Source organism: Orcinus orca, chromosome 15, assembly GCF_937001465.1.
Source record: "Orcinus orca chromosome 15, mOrcOrc1.1, whole genome shotgun sequence".
NCBI lineage: Eukaryota > Metazoa > Chordata > Mammalia > Artiodactyla > Delphinidae > Orcinus > Orcinus orca.
Window position 1 is genome coordinate 18,811,536 of NC_064573.1, and position 22,465 is coordinate 18,834,000.

Consider the following 22,465-nt stretch of genomic DNA (forward strand, 5'->3'; position numbering starts at 1 on the left):
ACATGTGGGTAAATTCGTATATAAATGAGTGCCATGTCTATTTTGTGCAATATTTAATTTACTTATTAAATTGAATGGCATTAACTTTTTAAAATTCATAAACTCAGGTTTTCAGCCGGTGGAAAAAATTTTTTTATCTTTCTCATAGCTAAAGAGAGTTCAGTGCGTGAGGTAAAGGCCAGACAATAGTAAATGGTCATTGTTCATTTACAAATGTATTCTACAATAGGAACACATATTTATATCTTAATTTTCCCTAGGGGGGTGATTAGAGCCTCCCTTAAGTGTGAGGAAATGCTTATTTTTGTATGCTTTAGAAGAATGATTCTATTGTCTGAGTAAAAGAGAAAAAGGAACAAACAGATCTAAAAAGAAAAAAACAGGAATGTGCTTTGTCAAAAAAAAAAAAAAAAAGGAAAAGAAAGATTAGCACGAGCCACTAAATGTTTGTGAGTGCTGTCTGCTCTCAGTCCTGTGTCACTATACATAGTTCATGTCATGTAAGAGTTGGATGCGTGATTTACTTACAACTGGCCCATGAAATGACTTTCTTTAAAATTAACAGCAATGAGGTCAGCCACAGCCAGTTAGCTATCTAGTTATCATTTTATATTTTTCAAGCTCTATTGTGAATGCTGCTCAAACACAGCACAGCAAGCCTGTTTGTTTTTATGTCGACCTATTGAATGCATCTACTTTCTTGGGAGGGAAAACCTTTGCCACCAGGACCAACAAGAATTAAGCAATGGGTAAGCTCATTAAAATGACAGGCAAGCACTTCGACCTATCCGCTCAGCCCTTTTTGGAATATTTCGTATAATTTTAGAAAAAGAAAATTGCAGAAATAGGGGTAATGTCTAAACTACGGAGTTATCGATAATATCATTTTCAAACTCCTCTTTCCAATGAAATGAAGGCTCATTTGTAGATTTCCCAAACTGTAAAGAGGTTGTGATTTAAATCATTCATGGCTTTATTGATGGAAATGGCAAAGAAAACTTGGACTTAAGTAAACAGACTGTCAGTAAGATTTACCAAGAGCGAAATTTCAGGTTGAGATTCTAAAATTTTTAAATGCCACTCCTAAAGTGATAAAGAAATCATTTGATGTTATACTGTTGGATTCCTGATTTATAGAGAACTATTATAAAGAGCCCTCTATTTTAGTTTGTCATTGCCTTGCATTTTGTTATCTTTCCTAAATTCGGAAGAGGCAGTAATTGAATATTCGGATGTCAGATTTTTGTCTGGTAAATGATCTGGTTGTATCAGGTATTTGGTAAATATTAAGATATTTGAAATGAGTTGATACTCAAAATGTCCTTCCATCCTCGAAGTTTTATTTTAAAGTAATGTTTATTATGTGTCCCTTGGAAAAGTCTTAAACTGGAAGCAGTGAAGGCAAGCTTGTCAGTAGCTGATTAGTCCTTTATATATTACTCATCGAGCGCTCACAAAAATCCCTCCTTGGAAGAGAGAGGTTCTCTTTATGATATTTAGCTATATGGTGGTGGAAAGGGGAGGTTTGAATTTTTGATTTTCCAGCTTATGGGTCATATTTGACCAACTGCTTTCACTAGAAGACATGCCACTTTGTTGAGCTATTTAGGAATCAAAAAGACTGTCTTAATTTAAAACAAGGACCCTTTGTTTTAGTTGGTGACTGCCTTGTGAAATTTTTCAGTTCTCAGCGGGTTAACCAGGGAACAGGGGCAGAGTCATAATTGGCCTATTTAGAGTATTTTGCATGTGAATAGTGTGTTAGTGAAGCATCCCTAAGTCTGTTGTGAGTGACATGGTGATTAGAATTTAGATTAGGGAAAACACATTCTGTACTTTATCAAGGACAGTAATTAGTTCAGTCAGTAAAAGTTGATTACAAGTAACGATAAAGTTAGATTTTTAGTACTTAATTCTAAAATTTCTTTATTAAATAGTAAATTTGTTCTTAATATAAATGGTAGTATCTACACTGGTTTTCTTGCATATCAGAATAATTAAAAGAACAATGTGTTCAATGCAGAGTATAATCAGGCGATTTATATATTATGGGTAAGTTTCTACGTAGCTTTTAGAGACTGTGATATTATTATATAATTTTTCGTATGTCATCATTTTCGAAAGCTTAGTGATTTTTCACGCCATGATAAGTTAGTGATATTTGGGAAAGTTTTCTAGTGTTCAGGTAAACGTTTCATTTGTGGGGATGTGTTTTAGTTTCTGACAGTCCTCAAGAGGGCATTCTGAAGTCCTTTAATGTGCTCCTGTTAGCTTAGAATGCCTACTATTTCTATAATTTTGAGAGTCAGTGTGAGGATTTGAATTTCCTCCTGGTTCAGTTGGCATTTTCTGTTCTGGGGGTGCTGTGTGAATTCGTGGAGGGTCATGCAGAGAAGCAGAGCTCCCAGCTGAAATGAGCATCTATACTCTCCCCCAGTGTGAGCAGCAGGGGGAAATGGTGTACGTTCGAAAAATCAGATTCTCCCTGGTTCTTGTTAAGGGAAGGGCATGGCTAGTTCCCAGATATGAGCCTATCTCTAGATAAAGAAAATATTAGCCTTGCATAAATGCCCTTTACTTATAAGATGAAAATGTTAGTCGTCTTAAAAGATGAAAATCTCATTGAATGAACATCACTGTCTACCTTCCTCTCCAAAGTAAAGAACTTAAAATTCACAAACTTTGGGATAGCTTCTTAGAGGGCTTTTCTTTCGCTTTCTGTCATGTTGGGTTTTAATTGTTTCAGCTTAGCAGATGCTGTTTCCTTTATTGCATTGGTTTAAGTACTAACAATCAGTTGGGGGGTGGCAAATGTAAAAACTTAACCTTATATGTTTGTTTTTCCTTTTTAACCTTTTAGCAGAGTCTCCTTGGAGGTGACATGGATATGGGCAACCCAGGAACCCTTTCGCCCACCAAACCTGGTTCCCAGTATTATCAGTATTCTAGCAATAACCCCCGAAGGAGGCCTCTTCACAGTAGTGCCCTGGGTAAGGTATTCCTCTGTTTGAATGCCTGAGTGATTATTAGTAGCTTTTTCTTCTTTTTCTTTCTTTCTTAATATCATCCTCTCAAACTATCCTCACCCCGCCCCCCAAAAAACCATAGAATTGTACTCAGTTGTCGGGCTCATGACTCTCCCACCACCCTACCCCAGTAATACGTTGGGTGGGTATGTTAACTTACAGTAGCAGGAGAACTATTTTGGTGTATGCTTATTTCTTGTTTTCTCTTGGCCGCCCATCTAAGGAACCTCTTTTAAAAACCAGAGCATTAAAAAGTTAAATCTCTTCATTTTTATGAAAGAGGCAGGATTTGATTTCTGCCAGAAGAAAAGATGATAGCGGTACCGACATTTTGCGAAAGTCACGATTTAAGAAAATCTGGTCGAATCTAAATGGCTTCGTGGTGTAATCTCTTTTAGTTAGGAGAATGGGCATGCAGGGGACCTCACAGCCTCCTCATTTTCTTTCAGAGGTTCAGACAAAGAAAGTTCGAAAAGTTCCTCCAGGTTTGCCATCTTCAGTAAGTACTGCTTGTTTCTGCTTTGTATATCGTTTATTTTGTTCTGCTTTGTATTGATGCCAAGGAGATAGCAGTAAATGAGGTTCCATCCGCCAGAGCGGTGTGTTTATCTAGAATGTGGCCGAGGTAGAAATGGGCACCTCCAGCCACCTGACCCATGTTGGAGTGATTAATTGCATATCCTGGAAGACGGGGTGGGTGTGTTGATACTCAGCTGGTTAAGCTCTGAAGAGAGCCTTGAAAAGGTGCCTGAAGTTCGCGGAGTTTTACCTGCACAGAGCTTTCAGGAGAATGAGTATTAGTTTCACGTGTTGGTTAAATTCTTTGTTGGTATTATGATGATTTATGGATTTGCATACGAAAGGAGATTTGTGGAGAGGATTTAGGAAAAATTTACATGGGTTTCAGCCCAGAGTGCAGGGAGAATGTCTCTATTTTCTAGAGAGGGGACTGAATAAAGGCTGCAAAGGTAGCTGCATCAGTAGCCATTTGTGTCTGGAATACCAGGTGGCAACTAGAAGAATCCAGCTGGAACCAAAGGCATTCTGGGTCATTTTAATACCTGGTGCTCTAAGGAGGGGTTGCTGTGGTCTCTCCAGTTGCCAACATAGCAAAAGTTGGTTGTAATCATAGTTAAATACATGATATCTTATTTTCAATCCATATATATATTTTTTTTCAAATTCGAGCTCCTAGATAATTTAATTTTGTTTAGAACTGACCTGTTTCTAGAAATTTCCCCCTTATGTAGAATAAAACTAAGAGTTTCTCTTTTCTTTCCTTGTCTCCTGCTTGCTTTCTCCTTTTTTTGTTCTTCCTTCCTGCCTATGATATATTTTTATATATATATATATATATATAGTTTTAATTTAATTCTGTGTTCTGTAGGGCACTAGTGTTCATTGAAAAGTATGCTAATGAGCCTTATAAATTCTTGTACTCTAAAATAAAATTATATTTAGATTTCTGAAAATAATATTACCAATCAGTGCTCGCATATTAGTTTTATTTCATTTTTAATAAATTAGAAGAATAATAGGTTTTGCAAATGTGCTGAGATTAGATTAACCCAAACACCTGTGTGTTTGACTTGATTTCAGTTCAGTGCATCCAAAAAATTATTAAGCAAATATATCAGAATAAGTCTTATCAGGGAGAAAAAACAAATTTTGTACGCTGATTATCATAGACTCGGTAATGTTGAAGAAGCGTCACAAAATTATCCATAAATATATAAAAATATTGTGTAAATAAAACTGCCAGTGGTGTGTAAAATAGTCGCTTTGGACTACCAGTAAGTCATTTAAAAACATACTGAGTGGTTTATTCTTTGAATTTCTGTGTCGTCTTGAAATTGGCTAATATCCCTGCAGGTTTTTATAAGCATATTTTAAGCTTGAAATTTGTGGTAGATTTAATGTAGATGAAACTTTAGCTTTTAATAGCTTTTATGACAACTTCAAATGATATAGTCCTCACAGCTGTTTACATTTTAAACATGCCTGAACCTAATACGGACAGTATTAAATACAATAAGTGGACCTTTGAATGTTCTAAAATGATAGAATAGCTCTTTGCTCTAAAAGCCATGCAAAACTTAAAGCTATAGTACACTGTTTATGCCTCATATTCAAATAAACTTAGTTTATTTTTTCCAGTGCTAAAATTATGCAGAAATTTACACAGTTTCTAAGGAGTGCTTTGGTGTGGCAGTAGATATTATCTATCCATTTAATCATTGTCAACAACAAGTTCTCATAATTCATTGTAAATTTTTAAGTATTTCTGTAGAGCTAACTGGCCACTATGGAAAATTTCACTGGTATAGTTTTTTCCTTTGCTGTTAAGACAATTATGTGTTGCTGATATGTTGTCATATGTTCAGAAGCATAAAAGTATCTTTCCTTTCTTCCCAGTAAATCAGGACTTGAAAATGTCGTTTGTATTATTTAATTTTTGGCTTTTGGTGGTCAGTTTAGGGTTTCCTCTTCTTTGAGAATTTATGTTGGCTGAACGTTTTAATTGTCCTTAAGGAACATTCTGGTATTTTGGTCCATAAGGAACTCTTTTTTGAAAGATAAGGAGGAAAACTCAGTTGAAATGGAAATTTTATCCTTGTTATTTTTTCACTTGTTTGGTTTTTTGTTTGTTTGTTTTAAGCAAGAAGAAGTTAGTTTGGTTGATTTTAGAATCCAGTCATCTATTTATTGTCATTACTTAAACAAATCTCAGCTCTCTTTTAATAGCAATTTAACTTAGTTTATGTTAGCTTTGTTACATGAATTGGATCGCTTATTACTGATAACAGAATCCACACGCCTTATCACTGCACAAAATATGTATTTCAATTTGATCTAAAGAGACGATCTGTATTAGATACTGTAACACTTTTGCCCCAGTAGATCTATATTGTTGTATATTTAGACCTCTGCCATGCTTAGTCCTTCTTTTAAGCTCAAATAATTTTTATCCCATGAGATACTTCTAAAACTTACTTCAATATGTATGAATATTTTTATGACAAATAAAAAATTGGGGATAATACAAGGTTTCTTTTGGAGTGATTATGACTAGATAAAGACATTTATATGTTTTCTTCAATACATATTTACCATGATAAATAGTAATAAATCTGTCACAATCTGTTCTGTCAACTCACTTTTTTTTCTTCTTCTTTTCAAAATGGGCCCTTTCTCTTCCTTACATAAAGGAAGAAAATTTAAACGGTAACATCTGTAATCAGATATTATTTATGGCAGGACTAGGGGACAGAGACTGGACTTCTCTTGCTGCCATTAGTCTGGATCTTTGCAGGAAATTGGGAGAGTGAGGGGCTGGACTGGCCCTGTTTTTGAAAATAACTGCAGCATCTGTGGGAGAGAGAAAACATAAGCCTGGCCCAACATTGTGCCATGGATCTGGCAGGATCCTTGAATGTGTTTGTACTGTGCGCAGCATCTAGAGACCTCGAGTCACTGTGGAAGCATGACAGTGATAGGGCGGCGGAAGAACCAGCCTGCAGGGTCGCAATGCACAGGCGCAGTGGAGGGAAGGGAGTCTGTCCCCTTGGAGAGCAGAGGCCTGTAGTTAGGGCTGGGGTGATGTTTTTTTTAAAGGAAAGGCTGTGTGAAATTGACAACTATCTAATTGCCCACAGGAGCCCTGCTTAGTACTGGGGAACATTTTTGTGCTCTCTCTTCCCATTTTAGTATGTTGCTCTTTTCAGCTACATCTCAATGTCTTACAGCCCTCATCTTTTGATGGGACTTTAACAATATAGCTTTGTTTTTTTTTTTTTTTTTTTTGTGGATGCGAGGATTTATCTTGCCTATCTAATTTCTTGCATTTGCACGTGAACTTCTTTGTTCAATTTCTACATGTTGTTTTTTTTTTTTTGAAGCCATACATCATCTTGGACTTAATAGCTTTCAACTTTACTGCTCCGTCCAGCAAATTTCCTATCTTTGTATAGCCTAATTGTCATACGTATTGAATCATGAGTTAGTGCAGAGAAAATTATACCGCGTTAAATCACATTTTTTGACAAAATGTCCATGATTCTTAGAAATTAACATGGAAGCATTAAAATCTAGAAAGCAAAAAAAATTTTCTTTTATTTGGTGCTGTTTTAAAATATTTTTTCCAAACACACAGAAAAAACACAGAAACAAAAGACATTGTCTTTCAGAAACTTTAGTGTGCCCACCAATATGTAAACACATAAAATCTTCATCTTCTTATAATTTGGAATGTTTCAAAATGATACACATTTAACCAGAAACTATTAACAACTACAACCATTCTACTTCAAACATTGGTGGAATTTGTCTCCACTTCTAATTCAGTTTTGAAACTTCAGTGACAGTCTCACTAAGATCCCCAGTTAGAATCCCTGAAACTTCAGAATTCTCTAGAAATATGAAGTTTTATCTTTAGAAATAGTCTATGACTTTTCTTACTACAGGCTATCTTTTCTTTCAAACTGCACTTTTTAAGAAAGTCTGTGAAATTGCAGTTGTTTTTTGGTTTGATTTTTGCCTTTAAATTCAGGAAGATCTAACAAGCTTTGTATTAAGTGATCAGAGATAATTTTGAACACATGAATTTTAAGGAAAACAATTTCAACTATCTTAAAGAATCTAAAATAAGATTTGGATCCTCCAAGGAAATTTGAGATATGAGTTAATCATTAGGTAGACTCGAAAAATAAAAACGCAATGTGTATGAGATACTGGGATAACCAGTTTTTTTAAGGAAAGAATTTTTAAATAAAATAAAATCTTAAAGTCTGGATGAGACATTTTTTCACAGAAGAGATTTTTAGGAATATGAGGAAAACTTGGATAATGCTGACAGCATTAACTGTTCTCTGTATTTTCCATTATATGAAAACCTTCATATTTGAAGGTTGCAAACATGATGTTGAGGTTATACCCTCAGCTATTTTTAGAAAAAAAAGTTTTTTTCTCAAATGCTTGAAGAAATCACAAACAATTTAAAAGAGAAGTTGGTAATTTTTTTTTTATCTTATTAGAAGCCCAGAAATTTTATATGATTGAAAGCCTCAGTACTTAAAATACTTAATTTCCCCATCACTTTTGAAATTGATCTTAAGGAAATCATAATGATGCTTTTTCATGAGAACAAACTTTTAACTTGAGTGATAATACAACTTTTGCTAAAATAAAATTTATGTTGATTCTAAAGTGAACTAGGTGTCAGCCACCTGGGCACCATCCTGTGTAGAAAAGTCTAGAAGAAGCCAATTGTGTGATAAGCTATAAAAGGAGGGGCCTCTTCAAAGTTCATTCCTAGAGAAGTAGATACTTTGTGAAAAAGTTTAACTGTAGGTGTTTACGTTAAAATGTTAGGATAGCTCATAATAGTTAACTTTAAACATAGCGTGCCCATTTTCTAATGAGTGATATTGAAATATGAAGTGTGGATATTAAAATTATGCTTATTTGTCATGAAAATGTATAGGCAGAAAGAAGGTAAAGGATAATGCAATTAAATCATCACAAATAGGGCAAAAGAATTATTCACAGAATTCACACAGAATATGTAACGTGACATTGGGGGGAACACCTTGAAAGTCGAGAAAATATTCATCACAAAGAAAGTATTTATTTATTTTTTGTTCAGTTAATACTGAAGTCACTAAACCAAAGGCTTCAAAAGTTTAGCATGTACATTAATCAGTCTTTTCCTCTTCACTGCAGTTATAGGTTACAGAAGTTAAGGTGTTTTTTTTTGAATTGCTGGTTATAGGAGAATCTATATTTAAGTTTTCATTGGGGGTACTTATTCCATTAAAAATATTTCAAAAAGCATATAAAATTCATACAAATATACAACACCTAATCCATTAGGCGTTCGAATCTCTGAGGAGTTTTCTAAAAGATTTCTATATTTTTGGTTCCAAATTTTGCAATAATGAGGGTTCTCTTCTACTATCCTCCCTGTCTTGAAATCCAATTCTGCTCCCCTTAAAGAGGTGTCTTCTGGTGTGTGTATATTTTAAATATAAAATGAGAAGAAACATAAGGGAGAAGAAAAACTCTTCAGTTAACTGTGGGTGAAAGGTTTGTGTATTTCTGAGCTCGGCTGGGATTATATTTACAAATGAAAAGGATGTATGCCTGAAACACTCCCAACAAGACACAACCACCTAGCTATTTCCACAATGGAGACGCCTTCTCAGCCAGCTTTGTCTGATTATTCTACTAAGCAAGCTCTTCTAAGGTGGTACAAATGATGTCTCCCCTCTCACCCCCATGTGTTCTTTTATTTTAAACCAAGGTTTCAATATTTCAACCGCTAAGATTTCTGTTGAAATTTCGGAACAATAGCATTTAGTGTAAAACTGGACTCGTTTGTTGAGAAAGGAGAAATACGTTTCAGGGAACTGTTATTTTGAACCTTATTTTCTCACTTTTACTGAAGAGTACATTTTGGTGTGAAGTCCTGGGCTCCATCTGAGTGGTTTAATTATTAAGAAGCTAAGAAGCTGCTATAAGGCTGCTTTACCTAGAGAGAGAATTATGACAGGCTTGTGAGTGTTTCGAAATTATAAAAACTTGTTCTGCAGCGTCTGGCTTAACTGTGCATTTATTTTGTATTTGTGGAATGATAGAGATGCTTGGCTTGATATTCGGTTGAATATCATTTTAAACTTTTAATATTTCATCAATTGAAACATGTCTTATTTTCTAACATTGCAAAATTTTCTCAGTTTTTCCCCCGATTACTGACAACTCTGCTTTTTCAAGGTGTGCCTTCTTGCTTTCAAGCAATTCTAAATTTTTTGTTTGAAAGTCATGAATCAAAGTCAGATAGAAATTCAAGGACTTTAAATAAGATGCTCTCAGAATGAATATGTAGGAATAATCCTGAAAGGCATGAAGAGTTTCTTCAAAAATAGCAAAGTTTTATTTTCTTAAGGCAGGTTAGATTCTATCAGGCTGTTGACAGACACTTGCTGTGTTGTTTTATTTTAATAAATTGCACTGAATTCTTAAACTGAACATAAAGTTGCATTTCAAAGCAATAACGTGAAATTCTCAGCCTTGATCTCAACTGTCCCAGTGTATGTGTGTATACACGAACATGCTCATTTTAAAAGGAATGAGAGCTTTTCTAAAATTCGGTGCAAAGTTTGTAATTTTAAATACTCCGGTATTTTATCTCAGAACAGCAGCATGTGAATGATTCTGATTTTTTTTTTTTTTTTTTTTTTTTTTTTAGTTACAGCTGTTGCATAGGTGCAGAGCTATTTGAGGAGTTTCCTGCTTTGCTAGAGCTTATACTCCCTCTTCAGAGAAATGAAGGTAGTGCAGAAGATTCTGCATTTTGGAAAATTTCAGGGTTGGAAATAAAGATGCTTTAAGTTTCAAGGAGAAGCATCGATTTGAATTCCGAGAGAACGTGCAAATTCGATTTTGAACAGAACCTTTTAAGGATTCCATTTCCGTGCTTTACAGGCACCCACTATTGTCTTTCTAGTCTAATTTTGTCATCTGAGGAATTCATCATCAGTATTCTGCTAGGCTTGAAACTTGATCCATAAGCGTTTACTTCTAGGGTAATCAGAGGAGGATCTGTGTGTGGATTAAATTTCACTCAATTTATTTTGAGTGTTCAGTGCAACAGAAGAATGGGGACTTTTTTAATGCAGCCCCCTTCGTAGCCAAGTATAAAGAAAATTTTTTGGTGTGTTGCCCTCTGTCAATTGTTTTCAGCCATGGTGATGAAAAAGCATTTCCTTTGTGAAACATGGACTCAGAAAGACTTACGTTTTCTCAGAAAAATTACCCTTGTGGTACCTGCCTTACATGCACGTACAAAACCTGTCACTGTCACCACTTGCTGTTCCCGTCTAGGGATTTTAGAAAAATGCTGTTTTGGAGCAATTATTTTGATATAATCTGAGACAGAGTTTCTAACTCTCTCCCGCGGCCTCCTCCCTCCCAGCCCATATCATTCTAAATATGCCTCCTGGATTATACTTATAATAATATTGTAATGGCTTTCATTCTACCAATTGGCACAGTTTATCATTGTGTCATTAGCTGCTGTGAGAAGGCAGTTTCAAGTAGGTGGCTGGTTCTGAGCGGTAATGTTTTCGAGTAACCCTGTTTGGGGAATGCGGCTGTCTCACAGGTGCTCAGGTGTATAAGCCCAGGGTACAATAATATTTTCAGGCTTGCTCATTATGAAACAAATTTGAAGTACAAAATAATTCAGTAATAAGTGGAGTATAAAAATTGGGGCTTTATGGTAAGAAAGTCGAATAGCTTGAGATGTTAGCAGAGGAGATAAAAATAAAATTTGTCTAAGGATGCAGCAGTACTTAATTCATGTCTCATTTCTCCTGGAACTGAGATTTTAAAAGAATATTCATGGCCTGGTGATGAAGACTTGTTGAATCAGTTTGAATGTTTTCAACCTTGAAGCTAAATAGGAAAATAAACCTATTTCTGTAACTGTTGTAGTATTTGAAAGTATTGTTATGTAATAAAAAGATACACGTTCTGCCACTTATGTCATGCTTAATAGTAAGGCATCTGCTTGGTGAGTGAAATTTCAGTACCAAAACCTGTGGGTTCCTCATAGAGTACCTTTATGTGAATTTTATTTTTAAATGTATACAAGGTGTTGCCATATAAAATCTGTAGCTTAGTCGATAGTGCTAGGCAGAAGAAAACAGAATTAAGCATATCTGTTATGAGCAGATATAGTCGGAATTACAAAATTCAAACCCCAATAAGTAATTATTTTACAAACAATGCTATTTTGTTTTCCCTTTCATAAATTACGTCAACAATCTAGCTGTTAAGCAGAACCCTATAATAAACTGGGAGCACCCAGGTGGGAGGGGGCAAAAAGCATTTTTAGAAGTTTTCATTCATTCATTCATTTCTTTCTTCATTTATACTTATTCAAAGCATATTTTTCAACTAAACTAAAAGCCAGACATGCCATGTATCACTGAACAATTCAATGTAGTGTCACTCACATCCCAATTTGGGGAATGGCCTTAGCATTTTAAAGAGCAGGTCTGGCCTTTGGAGAAAGTTGTACATATTCAAAAAATTAAAATCACACCCAGTGTAACACAGGGACGTTTTGTCCTTTAGGTTTTTTATGGAGATGCTGAATCCCCCTACTCACTTGTAATCACCTTGAAGAGAGTAAAGGTCTTTCTTGTTTTATGTACATCTTTTTTTGTCCCATAGAAACTCAACCCACTGCCTTCTGCGTAACACTTCAAAATATATTTCCAGTGAATGAATATAGTAATAAAAGTGGTAGAGTAGGGTACAGATAACACCACTAGAAATAAAGAGATCTTCCTAGTTTAGTGTCTAATATCCTCTACTTACTCACTCAGTGGCCTTGGTTAGGTCACAAACCTATTTTGTGGTCTATAAAACAGGTAGAAATAGTGCCTGCTTAGTGAGCTGGTTGATGTTGGTATACTAACAAACCCTTAACACAGTGCTGATTCTGCATCACACACTGAGCACTTTGTATCTATTCAGTCATTTATCCCTACACCATCCAATTGAGACGGGTACTACTGTTTATTCACGCATAAAAGAACGGAGACACAGAGAGGTGAAGAAACATGGCCAAGGTGACACAGCTAGTAAGTGGCAGAGCTGGGATGGTGACCTCGACAGTCAGCCTTCAAGGTTTTCTGTGTCCTTAACCATGAGGCTGTAGCTCTTTGCAAGCTACTTTGTAGACCAGAAGCTCTCTACAGGCTGGCTGATGCTCATTTAACAAGTATTTGATGATGTGGAATAAATTAAATATTCAGAAATTTCATCTCACTGTAGAATGACCCTCAATACCTCTAAGTCACTGGTTATTATGCACCACTTTGGCCCAGGCAGATCCCTTAGAAAATCCAGACATTCCAGAATAGCATTTCTGTAATAGAAACAGTATCATCTAGTGGTTAAGAGCATGGAATCTGATCACTTGGGTTTCTAAAGTTGGCTATGCCACTTACTAGCCACCTGGCTCTGGGCATATGATGTAATTATCCTTGACTACTTCCCTGAAAAATGGGGAAAATATACATACCTCCTAAGGATATTGTGATAAATAAATTACAAAAAAATATATAATGTGCTTAGCATAGCCTTGAGGCCTTGTAGGTACCTAGAAATCAACAGCTAATGATAATTGTGATAAGCGCACTGGCAACGTAACAGGGTAACCGCTAGAGAAAAACATGCAGCTTGTTAGCAACAGAGCAAAACTAAGACCAGGGTCTCAAGTGCATTCAGAAAAATTCTACCTAATGGAGGCCACTTGCTTTTTCTCAACTTAGGAAATACAGGGAGCACTCTCTGTACCTCTCTGTCCTTACAATAGTATCTCCATCCGTCCAAGACACCTAGTCAGCCTTTTGAATCATCCAGCTTCAATCGCTCAGCAAAGTTTGTGTTGGAAGGGTGTACTCCATCTTTTCTCTTTTGAAAGAGGACATCAGGCCAAGATGACGGAGTCCTCATAATTTGATTCTCTCTGCCAATCATTTGTTTATGCCTAAATCAGCCCTGCCTCTAAGTGATAAGGAGATACATGCTTCTGATTTCGTATTCTGTCAGCGTCATCCTGTAAGTGGCCAGAAGCGGGGCTCCCGAGTGATGCCCGGGTCTCCCTTTGTAGGGCTGGCTCTGGTACCCATAAAAAGCCACGGTGAGGCCTGGGGTTTTGACTTCATCTGACAAGACGAAGATACCTTGACTAGGTGGGTGCGTGTGGCAGTTTGCTTCTCTTCTAAAGTAAAACAGAGTTCGATTTGTTTAGGACTGTTTAGGTCCATTTCTAACATTAAACAGGATTATTGAAACAGACGTTTTCAGGGAAAGTCAAAGAATTGGGGGATTCTGGCCTTTGCTGCCTAGTAATGTGTTTTTTTCTCAATGCCATTGCTGAATTCATTAGGGGAAAAAAAAGTATTTTTTGCTTGTCAGCTGTGGGAAACCTAAAACAATTTTTGCAAGGGCTGATTCATGAATTCTTGCATTTAAAGGGAAAAAAAAAACATCTGCCAAAGGGGGTGGAGGAGAGAGAGCATGACCGATACATTTCACAACAAATATCTCTTCCCAGCCAATTTCAATGTACAGCAAAACCAGACCCCGCGTTAAGTTCCTCAGGAAAGGTCCCTTTTGGCTGGACCTCTTCCTCGAAGAGTCGTCCCTCATTTGTAGTCATTGCCACCTTGTGGATTACAAAGGATATTGGTTTTCATCAAACTTCCATTTCCATTTGGCTTTTTATGGCAAGTGCACTTTGGCAGTGGGTTGCCGAGTTCCTCACCAAGAGGATCCTGGTTTGTTCAGCAACACCTCACTTCTCCCAGTTCATTTATGATTCTGATGAGAGTGTTTTTTCAGGAAACACACATTTCACTTTTTGACCTAGGAGCATCTGTTAGAATTTTTTTTTTAATACTCCTTTGGCATTCTGGAAGTGTTAATGTCTTTCATATCTGTTTAATGCTATTTAGGGATATTTATGATCACCTCTTGGTTACTCAGGGTAAAGTGTGTCGCAATTTTTTTTAAACAGACAGGAAAGCATTCACATGAGGAAACAGATTGCTTTAAGCATGTGCTTCCTGTGACAGTAAAAAGAACAAATTAGATTTAACACTGTGTAATGAACGCATAAATGTGTACATTGAAGCTTTTAAAAGCTTTATGTTCAGTTCTGGTCACAAGCAAAATTGAGTCACCTGGAAAACTTAAAGATACCTCGTTTCCTCTCAGATTCCTGCAGTGCCCAGGAATCAAGTTCCTCACCTGCGGCTGCCTCACTGGAACCCTAAAAAAACCTGATCCGTTAAGGCTGGAGAGAACGAGCATGTTCCAGACACATTCAGGGGTTAAACCAGGTTAAAGGCAGATTCAGTGTATTTAGCGAAGAGAGCAGAGTGTTTGGGGGAGAGAAAGGGAGGATTTTATTACCATCTCCCTCCCTCTCTGAGAATCAGTGGGGAAAAAAGTATTCTTCTGAATCCCACATCGACCTCTTTTGTTTTATGAAAGAAAAATAAGAAAATCTGATGTTTACTTAACTAGCCCCTACTAAGATTTAATTACGTAAGAAAAGGACTCCTTTCCTTACATAATTCAGTCTGCACTCCTGAATGCTGGCTGGCAGGGAGCGCAGAGAAGCCGAGCTAATATTTCCAGTTAGACACAAGTGTTAAATGGGAGGGCAGGAATCCTCTCCCCAGAAGAGGCTCTCCTCGCCATTTCTGCCTGAGCCCCGTGGATGGTGCGTTCCCTTCCCCGGTGCTCTCGGAGCTGAGGATTTGTGGCAGGCTCACCATCTCTCTGGCCAAGGAAGGCCGGGACCGAGTCCCTCAGGGGAGGGCACATAGTTTGGGGACATCTGACTCTCTGCTAGCTCATACTGAGGTACTAATATCAAAACAGACTGCTTGTCGCTGCGCGGTGGGGCAGTGCTTTTTTTGGCTGCCGCGGTTGAAATGAAATGGGCAAGCTGTAGCCCGCTTGGCATCAGAAGGGGCGAAGGGAAGCTGGGAGATCAGAGTCAGACTGTGAATAAAAGTAACAACCAATGGTTAACTTCCTTTTTGTGTGTCACTTGGCAGCGATGCGACTGATGGCGATTTTTTTTTGTTTCTAACGTGGGTGAGAGTTCAGTGCCCTAGGAAGAGCCGTAGACGCCGCTATTGTGCTTCCTCATACAGTTGACTTGCGTTGATTTCTTGAGGCCACTACCGCTGTTCCCAGAGCCAGCTCCAGGAGCTGTATACATGGCCCGTCGGACTTCGAATGATGAAAAAGGTAATCAGATCAGAGGTGATCCACACGAAATCTCACTGCTGATCACTAGGAAATCACCGGGAAATCAGATTCTCGCAGAAGGCAGCGGTGCCCAAGGATAAGATATGCACTTCAGTGGATATTCCCCAGTATGCAGACATCCAAAGATCTTTTTAAATGACACGACTCCACATCCCTCATCTACCATCAAAGAGTCAAATCCGTTTTGGGCTGTCTGGAAAACGCAGGACTAAAATAGCCAGATTGAATTCAGACGGAATTACCTTCTGCTTTTGGGGGGAGGTTGTGGCTCTTGGGTTAGTGGCATTATTTTCTTTGAAGGATTCATTCGGAAGAGAGTTGGGGAGAATTTCTCAAGATTTTCCTCCCATTCCTCTGTTTGCAAAGAGCTGTTCCCCAAAGGCAAAAAGAGCGAGTTGCCATCTTGAGGAGTGAATTGTGTGTTTAGTGAGCACCAAATGGTCTCAAAGTTACCCTGGAATTTTCAATATATCTAGTCGCTTTCATATACTATTTATTCCCCTAACCATTTGTACAAGATATCAGTAAGATGACCAACTTTTGACAACCCTAAAAGCAGGGAAGGAAGCTTAGAAATAGAATACCATTTGTCTGGTAATTAGAGTGTATCTCTTAAGAGTTCGAGAGAATTCTGATTAACCTTTCTGTTCCCACATTCTCACATAAAATTAGCACACCTTTTAAATTATTATCTAGTATTTAAACAAACATTTTTTTGAGTCTTCTTAATGCAACAGGTTCTGGAGACACTAAAAGTGTGTTATAGGTTTCTAAAAAACTTCATTTTTCTTACATTTTAAATGTTCTGTTTGTGCAAAATTTCGAGAATCACCATAAGGGCTTCTTTGCATTTTTAATTTAGTAACTAACATATGAATAAATTTGCATATTAATTAGTTGCAGATTAAATCATGCATACATAATTGCCTCCTTACTGTGTTTAATGTTTGTCAAAATCTCCAGCCTGGTTTGATGGATGTCATATGAAAGATTACAATTTGATGTACCCTTGGAAGTATTTACACCAATAATGCAAGATTCTTAATAGCAGAATTCTCTAGTTATATACAGTTACTAATAAACATGTAAGATAGGTACATGTCCCTTTGACTAAAATTTTTTTCTTTGCGCCAAATCATTTACTATTCATAATCATTAATGCATCTCCTAATTATACAGCATATGTCTGTTAACCCTTTCATTGCCCGTCTTCAAGGGGTAGCTTCTTTTCTTTCCTTGTCCCCTAAAGAAAGCAAATTATTTCATAGGATTCTAAAATAACCACATTGCCTTTTACCTATTTCTCCTTTGCCATTTCCTGAGGATTATATCATCACTTTGTATTTTACAGTTTTAAGATCAAGAAATGACCCATGTGCCCACAATTTGTAGCTGATGGGCTCCTGCCTGCATCTCTTTTACCAATGCTGAAAAGAATTCAGATATTTCAGATACCTTCAATTAAATGATTAAAAAAATATACAAATGTATATAGATATACACACACTCTATTTAGGAGGGTACTTGTAGGATAAGTAAAATTATTTAACTTAAATTTTATTCTATTTTGAATATTGTAATGCATTTAATGTATTTATCATCAGCTATAGGATGGATGTGTTTTTGTTTTTGTGTTTTTGTACTAGGACTGAGACCTCTGCAGTAGAAACTGACTAGAGAGCTCTTGATTCGACATAGTTAAAAAAAATATGTATGCCAATAAGTGTTCTTTTTAATTAATTCCTCAGGTATTTAATTTTTTTAAGTTTTATTTTACTCATGTAAAGAGCCGACCAACTGGCTTTTTTTTTTTTTTTTTTTTTGCTATTTTGATGTCTAAGCTGCTTATCACACTGTATTACCCTGCATTAATGAGTATTCCTACTGTGCAAAATTCTATCAAAAATGATGGTGTGAATGTCATTTTTAATTGGAAGTTTATACAGTCAAATTTATAGTACACAACAAAAAATATGTACGTAGTTCTGCTCCAAGCCTTTTTTAGGCTATTGATCTTTTTGGTTTAGGTGTACATTTTTATCAATCTGACTTTAAATTTAGTGTGAGAATCTGGACAAATATTACTAAGTTTGTGTTAATACCATTGTTGGGGGAAGAGGGAAGCGAAGACACCAGACAATAATAATGCCTTTTAATTATAAGAGGAACAAATACAGGAATTACCAAGAATCTGTTTTCATGGACGCATTTTAAACATGAAAACTTGCTGACCAGTTTTATACGTTCCACAGAAGTCATAATATTTGATTTCTGTCTATTTAATTGTTGACTGCCTCGCATTTATATGCCTAGTAAAGAGACCGAAGGTTAAAATGAGTTCAGAGCATAAAGAGCTGATTTTCTTTATTTGATTCTTACTTAGGAGAAATAATACCTCCTGGTCGCCTACCTCAGGATCATTTTTTTCCAATCACAAGGCACAATGAACTATTTATTGATTTAGCAAAACATTCTAATGCAGCACACAATATCGTATTCTGTTGTTTAGTAAAGAGAAAAATGAAATGAAAGTTGCAAAACTTATAAAAGGAAGCAAACAGTCAGACCTGAAACATCTATTTATCCACAGCCATTGTGCCTAGGTAATTCAGGGCATATGGTATGTAAATGATGTTTGGAGATTCTTGCCAAATCTACACACGACGGGATAAATTAAGGACAGGTTTCCCTGGGTGTAAGTTCCATGATTGTGGCCGGCACACTCTGCTCGGATGTGTTTGTTCTGTTCTTGTCTTTCAGCAAGAGCGTCACACAGGCCAAATCTGGTCCTCAGTCAGCTTTTAAGACATTATTTTTAATTCCTAAGAATCGGTTTTATAATTAAACTGAAAATATAGTACCAATTTGCCAAACCTTCCTTTTGCCCCAACATTTGAGAAGATCTGAATAATTCATCGGTATATATTTGGCTATTACCCATTTAAATGGGTATTTTTGACAGTGGAAATGGAGTGGTCTTAGCCCCTGAAGAAAGGTGTTACTAAATAGTAACTTTTCTCTAGGTTAGGATTAAGATGTTTTCTAGAACAGGCAGTGGTTTATTTTGAATAATTAATCATTTTAATTCCGAGTTAGCCAGGTCATAATTTATGAATTCAACTGGATAACTCAAATTGCTAGTATCAGTTATTTAATTTCAAATTATTATTTCGTAATATATGCTCTTACTTCTAGAAAGGTGCAGGCACTGTCCCCTGCATCTATTTAAAACTCATTTTAAGTATGCAAGAGTTTTTATACTATTTCCTTTTTTCTGAAAGGAATTTTTTTTCTAGGCCGAGTGTCTTAGCCCATTGTTTTTAATACTTTAAATTAAGGTCCATTTTGTTGTCTTGGAACTGTGTAATTGGAGATTTTGTTTAGAAACGACGGCAGATCCTTTTTTCCTATGACAATTCATCAGAATATACCTAAATAGTGCATTCACTGTGAAGACTCAGTTATGAATACAAGACTTACACACTATTAATAAAAGTTATTTCAGGCTATTTAAAGTATGTGGAGTATGATTTAGGATGTTTTATTGTTTTTATTAGTAAGAATGTTTTGACTGAATCAAGCTGTTATTTTTTGAAGGTAATGCTCTTAATATTATGGTTTGATTTGAGTGAGCAGTTCAGGGAGGCTCTGTCCCTACAATTACATTTCATTTGTGAAACACGAATAACATGCTAATTACTATATGGAAAATGACATTAGGCTCAGTCCTTGTTCATGGCTGTGTATATTGGGTAAAATCAAGGGAAAAAATACCCTTGAGGTCAATATCAAGCAATACTTCTTGACTCAGATCCAGTTTAAATGTCATGTAAATGCTTGTGGTTCTGGAGGAGTTCACAAAAGTTTTGTGTGGTCCATAGTTTGTGAACTCAGGTGAAGTTTTGATCTGATTATTCTCTGACCACCCCTTGGTTCATTGAAACTCCTTTGCACAGCTGTGCTCCCAACTCAACAACAGAGGACAGAAATAATCTTCGCTGGAAAATAAAGCTCAGTCGGTCTTCCAACTTTACTGGGAACTTGCAGCCTTCAGGACAGCAAAATGGCCAACCACAGTTGAGATTAAAGAGTTCAGATTAAATGTATTGCACGGTAGGGTGGCATGGCGCTAGTTCCTTCATGTGAGTGCCGTGCATGCCAACAACGTTAAGCACTGCAGCCACTTACTAAGATTTTTGGTTTGAAACGTCAGTCATTGGACCACATTTAAAATGAAGCACCTGCATTTTATTCAAAGAAATTAAGGTATATTAGGATATGCAGAGGTGAGTTGAGGTGTTTTTATTTGTGTATTTTTTTTCCGGCAAGAGCCATAAATAATAAAGATAAAACATCTCAAGTATTAAAGCAGTCTATTTCCATGCACTGTATGGTTCAAAATGACTTAGCCTTTTAAAAATTTTTCAGAAAGAAAAGTATATAAAGAGTGAGATAAATGAAATTTGCATCTCTACAGACAACTCTGCATAGCAAATTTAGGATTCTAGCATTTTTCTTCCAAACATCTGAAAATTGGGAATTTAAAAGGAGACCCGGACAAATCCTTAACTATTGCATTGCTACCAGGTGTCTCTAAGATTATAATCAGTAAGTTAGGGAACTTTTTTTAACAGGTATAAACAACTAAAATGATAACTTATTTTTGTAGATGCTTTCAGACATTTCTTCTTAGTTAAGGACATTGAAAGTGTATTAACTGTTTGTTATATACTTAGTAAATTTTAGGTAGACCAGATGCATTAAGCTTGCTTCATGAAAGATATGACTTACTTGTATCCAGATCTCAAGTGTATTTCAAACCAGTCTTTACAAAATGTTAGTGCCTTTCTCTTAGGATTCTAATCAACAAAATTCCAGTCTTCAGCTCCCCATCTGACATCAGCCAGAAAGTATGGAGAGCGATTGATGATACTATATCATCATGTACCCACTTAGCTTTGAATCTGCTTAAGGCTCAAGTGTCAAATTTAAAAATTCAGCAAATATTTATTGCACATCTACTAAGTGCCAGGCTTCCTGGAGAGTGCACAGCCATGGACCAGAGTTCCTGCCATTGTGAAGATTTATGCAGAGATACAAGTGGCCACAAGTAGTTTTCCAAGCCAGAGTTCATTTCGTAATGCTTCATAGGGGCCCAGTACCACGGATCCACCCTGTGGACTAATAGATACAGAGACTAGGTCTCTTAAAAGTCCAACAGTTGCTGTAATCGCACAGTCCCTGGTAACAATGTAATATGTAGTATAAAGATGAAATCAACTATGAGATTTACCGTAATTCTTGGCGAGTTTCTTTGTTATCAGCATATTTTTAACAATGTAACAAAATAACATCTTTCAAAGTTTTTTTTTTTTCTGTCGTGCCTAAAATCTGGTTAAATGGAATGTGTTGGAAAGGACAACAAAAAAAGGTTAAATATGTGGAAATGACATGGAAAGCACCTGCTTCTTTGTTTTGTTTTCCTCCACGTCATTAGGAAATAATGTCTAGCCATAGGAGGGTATGTTGTCCCTCTAAGAAAATGTTTATAAAAAGAAGTTTTAAAGTAGAATATAGATTAAATAAGTAGGGGAGACCTGCCAAGAAAAACCAAAGAAGACATGAAACAGGAGTCTGCATTGCACATACTAAGTGACATAACAGTATCACCTCTCAAAAGTGACAATGCATGTATCCATTTTTATATCTTTGGCATATTGTTGGCACGATTAATTATTCCATTGAGAAAATAGCCACACTATACAAGAGAAAGGAAGATAAATTAGATTCTCCAAGCCCCCTTCTGCAAAGTATATGTGTAAATGAATACGCTCTCTGCCAGCCCAGCAAATAAAATTTGGTCCGTCCCTATTCCTCCGCAGTTTATAATCCAGGTGAGGGAAAGGCCAGGCTCGTGAAATCAAAAATAATCATTAAAACGTTTGAAAACTGGGAAAACAATTCATCATAGCTACATGTGTGTGTATGTGTTTTATCAGTATCAGGTAGGTATAGCTCTATTCGAAAATTTTTGTCTAATAATATACTCATTTTTTTCCATTTCATGAAGACTTGACTTATTCTCAGATTGAAGTTACAGCTGGCTGTCAAGTGTTTTTCTGACAACTCTGGACTTGATCATTTCTGTCATTGTGGAAAGGAAGGAAATAAATCTCTTTTTGTTCCTCCTTCACTCAATGAGCAAAAATGTAACCGAGCTCCTATTATATGCATATAACATTGTTATAGGGCGGGGCAAAGAAATTTAAATCGTAATCTCTACTCTTTAAAAATTTATAGTATCTGGGGGCAATAAAGTAGGGGCACAATTTATTTAGCTACAATTCATGGCATTAAACTTTGTTCAGGAGCCATATATTCTAGAACGGTCCTTATCTGGAAGTGACTATAGAACTTGATTCTGGATGGCTGAGAGTTACAGATCTGGCAAGATGAAGAAAGAGGCCACAGATAGTGATTGAGCTTCTAGCAGCTTCTGTGTATCTCTTCCCTGTTGTTGAGCTTTTGCTTGTTTAGCTGCAGAAACAACTTTTGATTGGCTTTATATTTTCAGAGAT

At 36.4% G+C, this 22,465-nt stretch overlaps 1 protein-coding gene across 31 annotated transcripts in view; it reads left to right on the plus strand.

The window, feature by feature from the left end:
• The window catches only part of TCF4 (transcription factor 4), a 361,473-nt gene that overhangs the window by 230,707 nt on the left and 108,301 nt on the right, over positions 1-22,465 (plus strand). For 19 of the 31 annotated variants that reach the window (XM_004266118.4, XM_033421470.2, XM_033421468.2 and 16 more), the window contains 2 exons: positions 2,861-2,990; positions 3,476-3,525. The exons of 3 other annotated variants lie outside the window; for them this stretch is intronic. In XM_004266118.4, the coding sequence (XP_004266166.1) occupies positions 2,861-2,990; positions 3,476-3,525 (180 nt within the window). Of the gene's footprint in view, positions 1-2,860; positions 2,991-3,475; positions 3,526-15,385; positions 15,867-22,465 lie in introns of those variants that run through there. 9 more of the 31 variants (XM_033421466.2, XM_033421472.2, XM_049697639.1 and 6 more) reach the window with 2 other exon arrangements.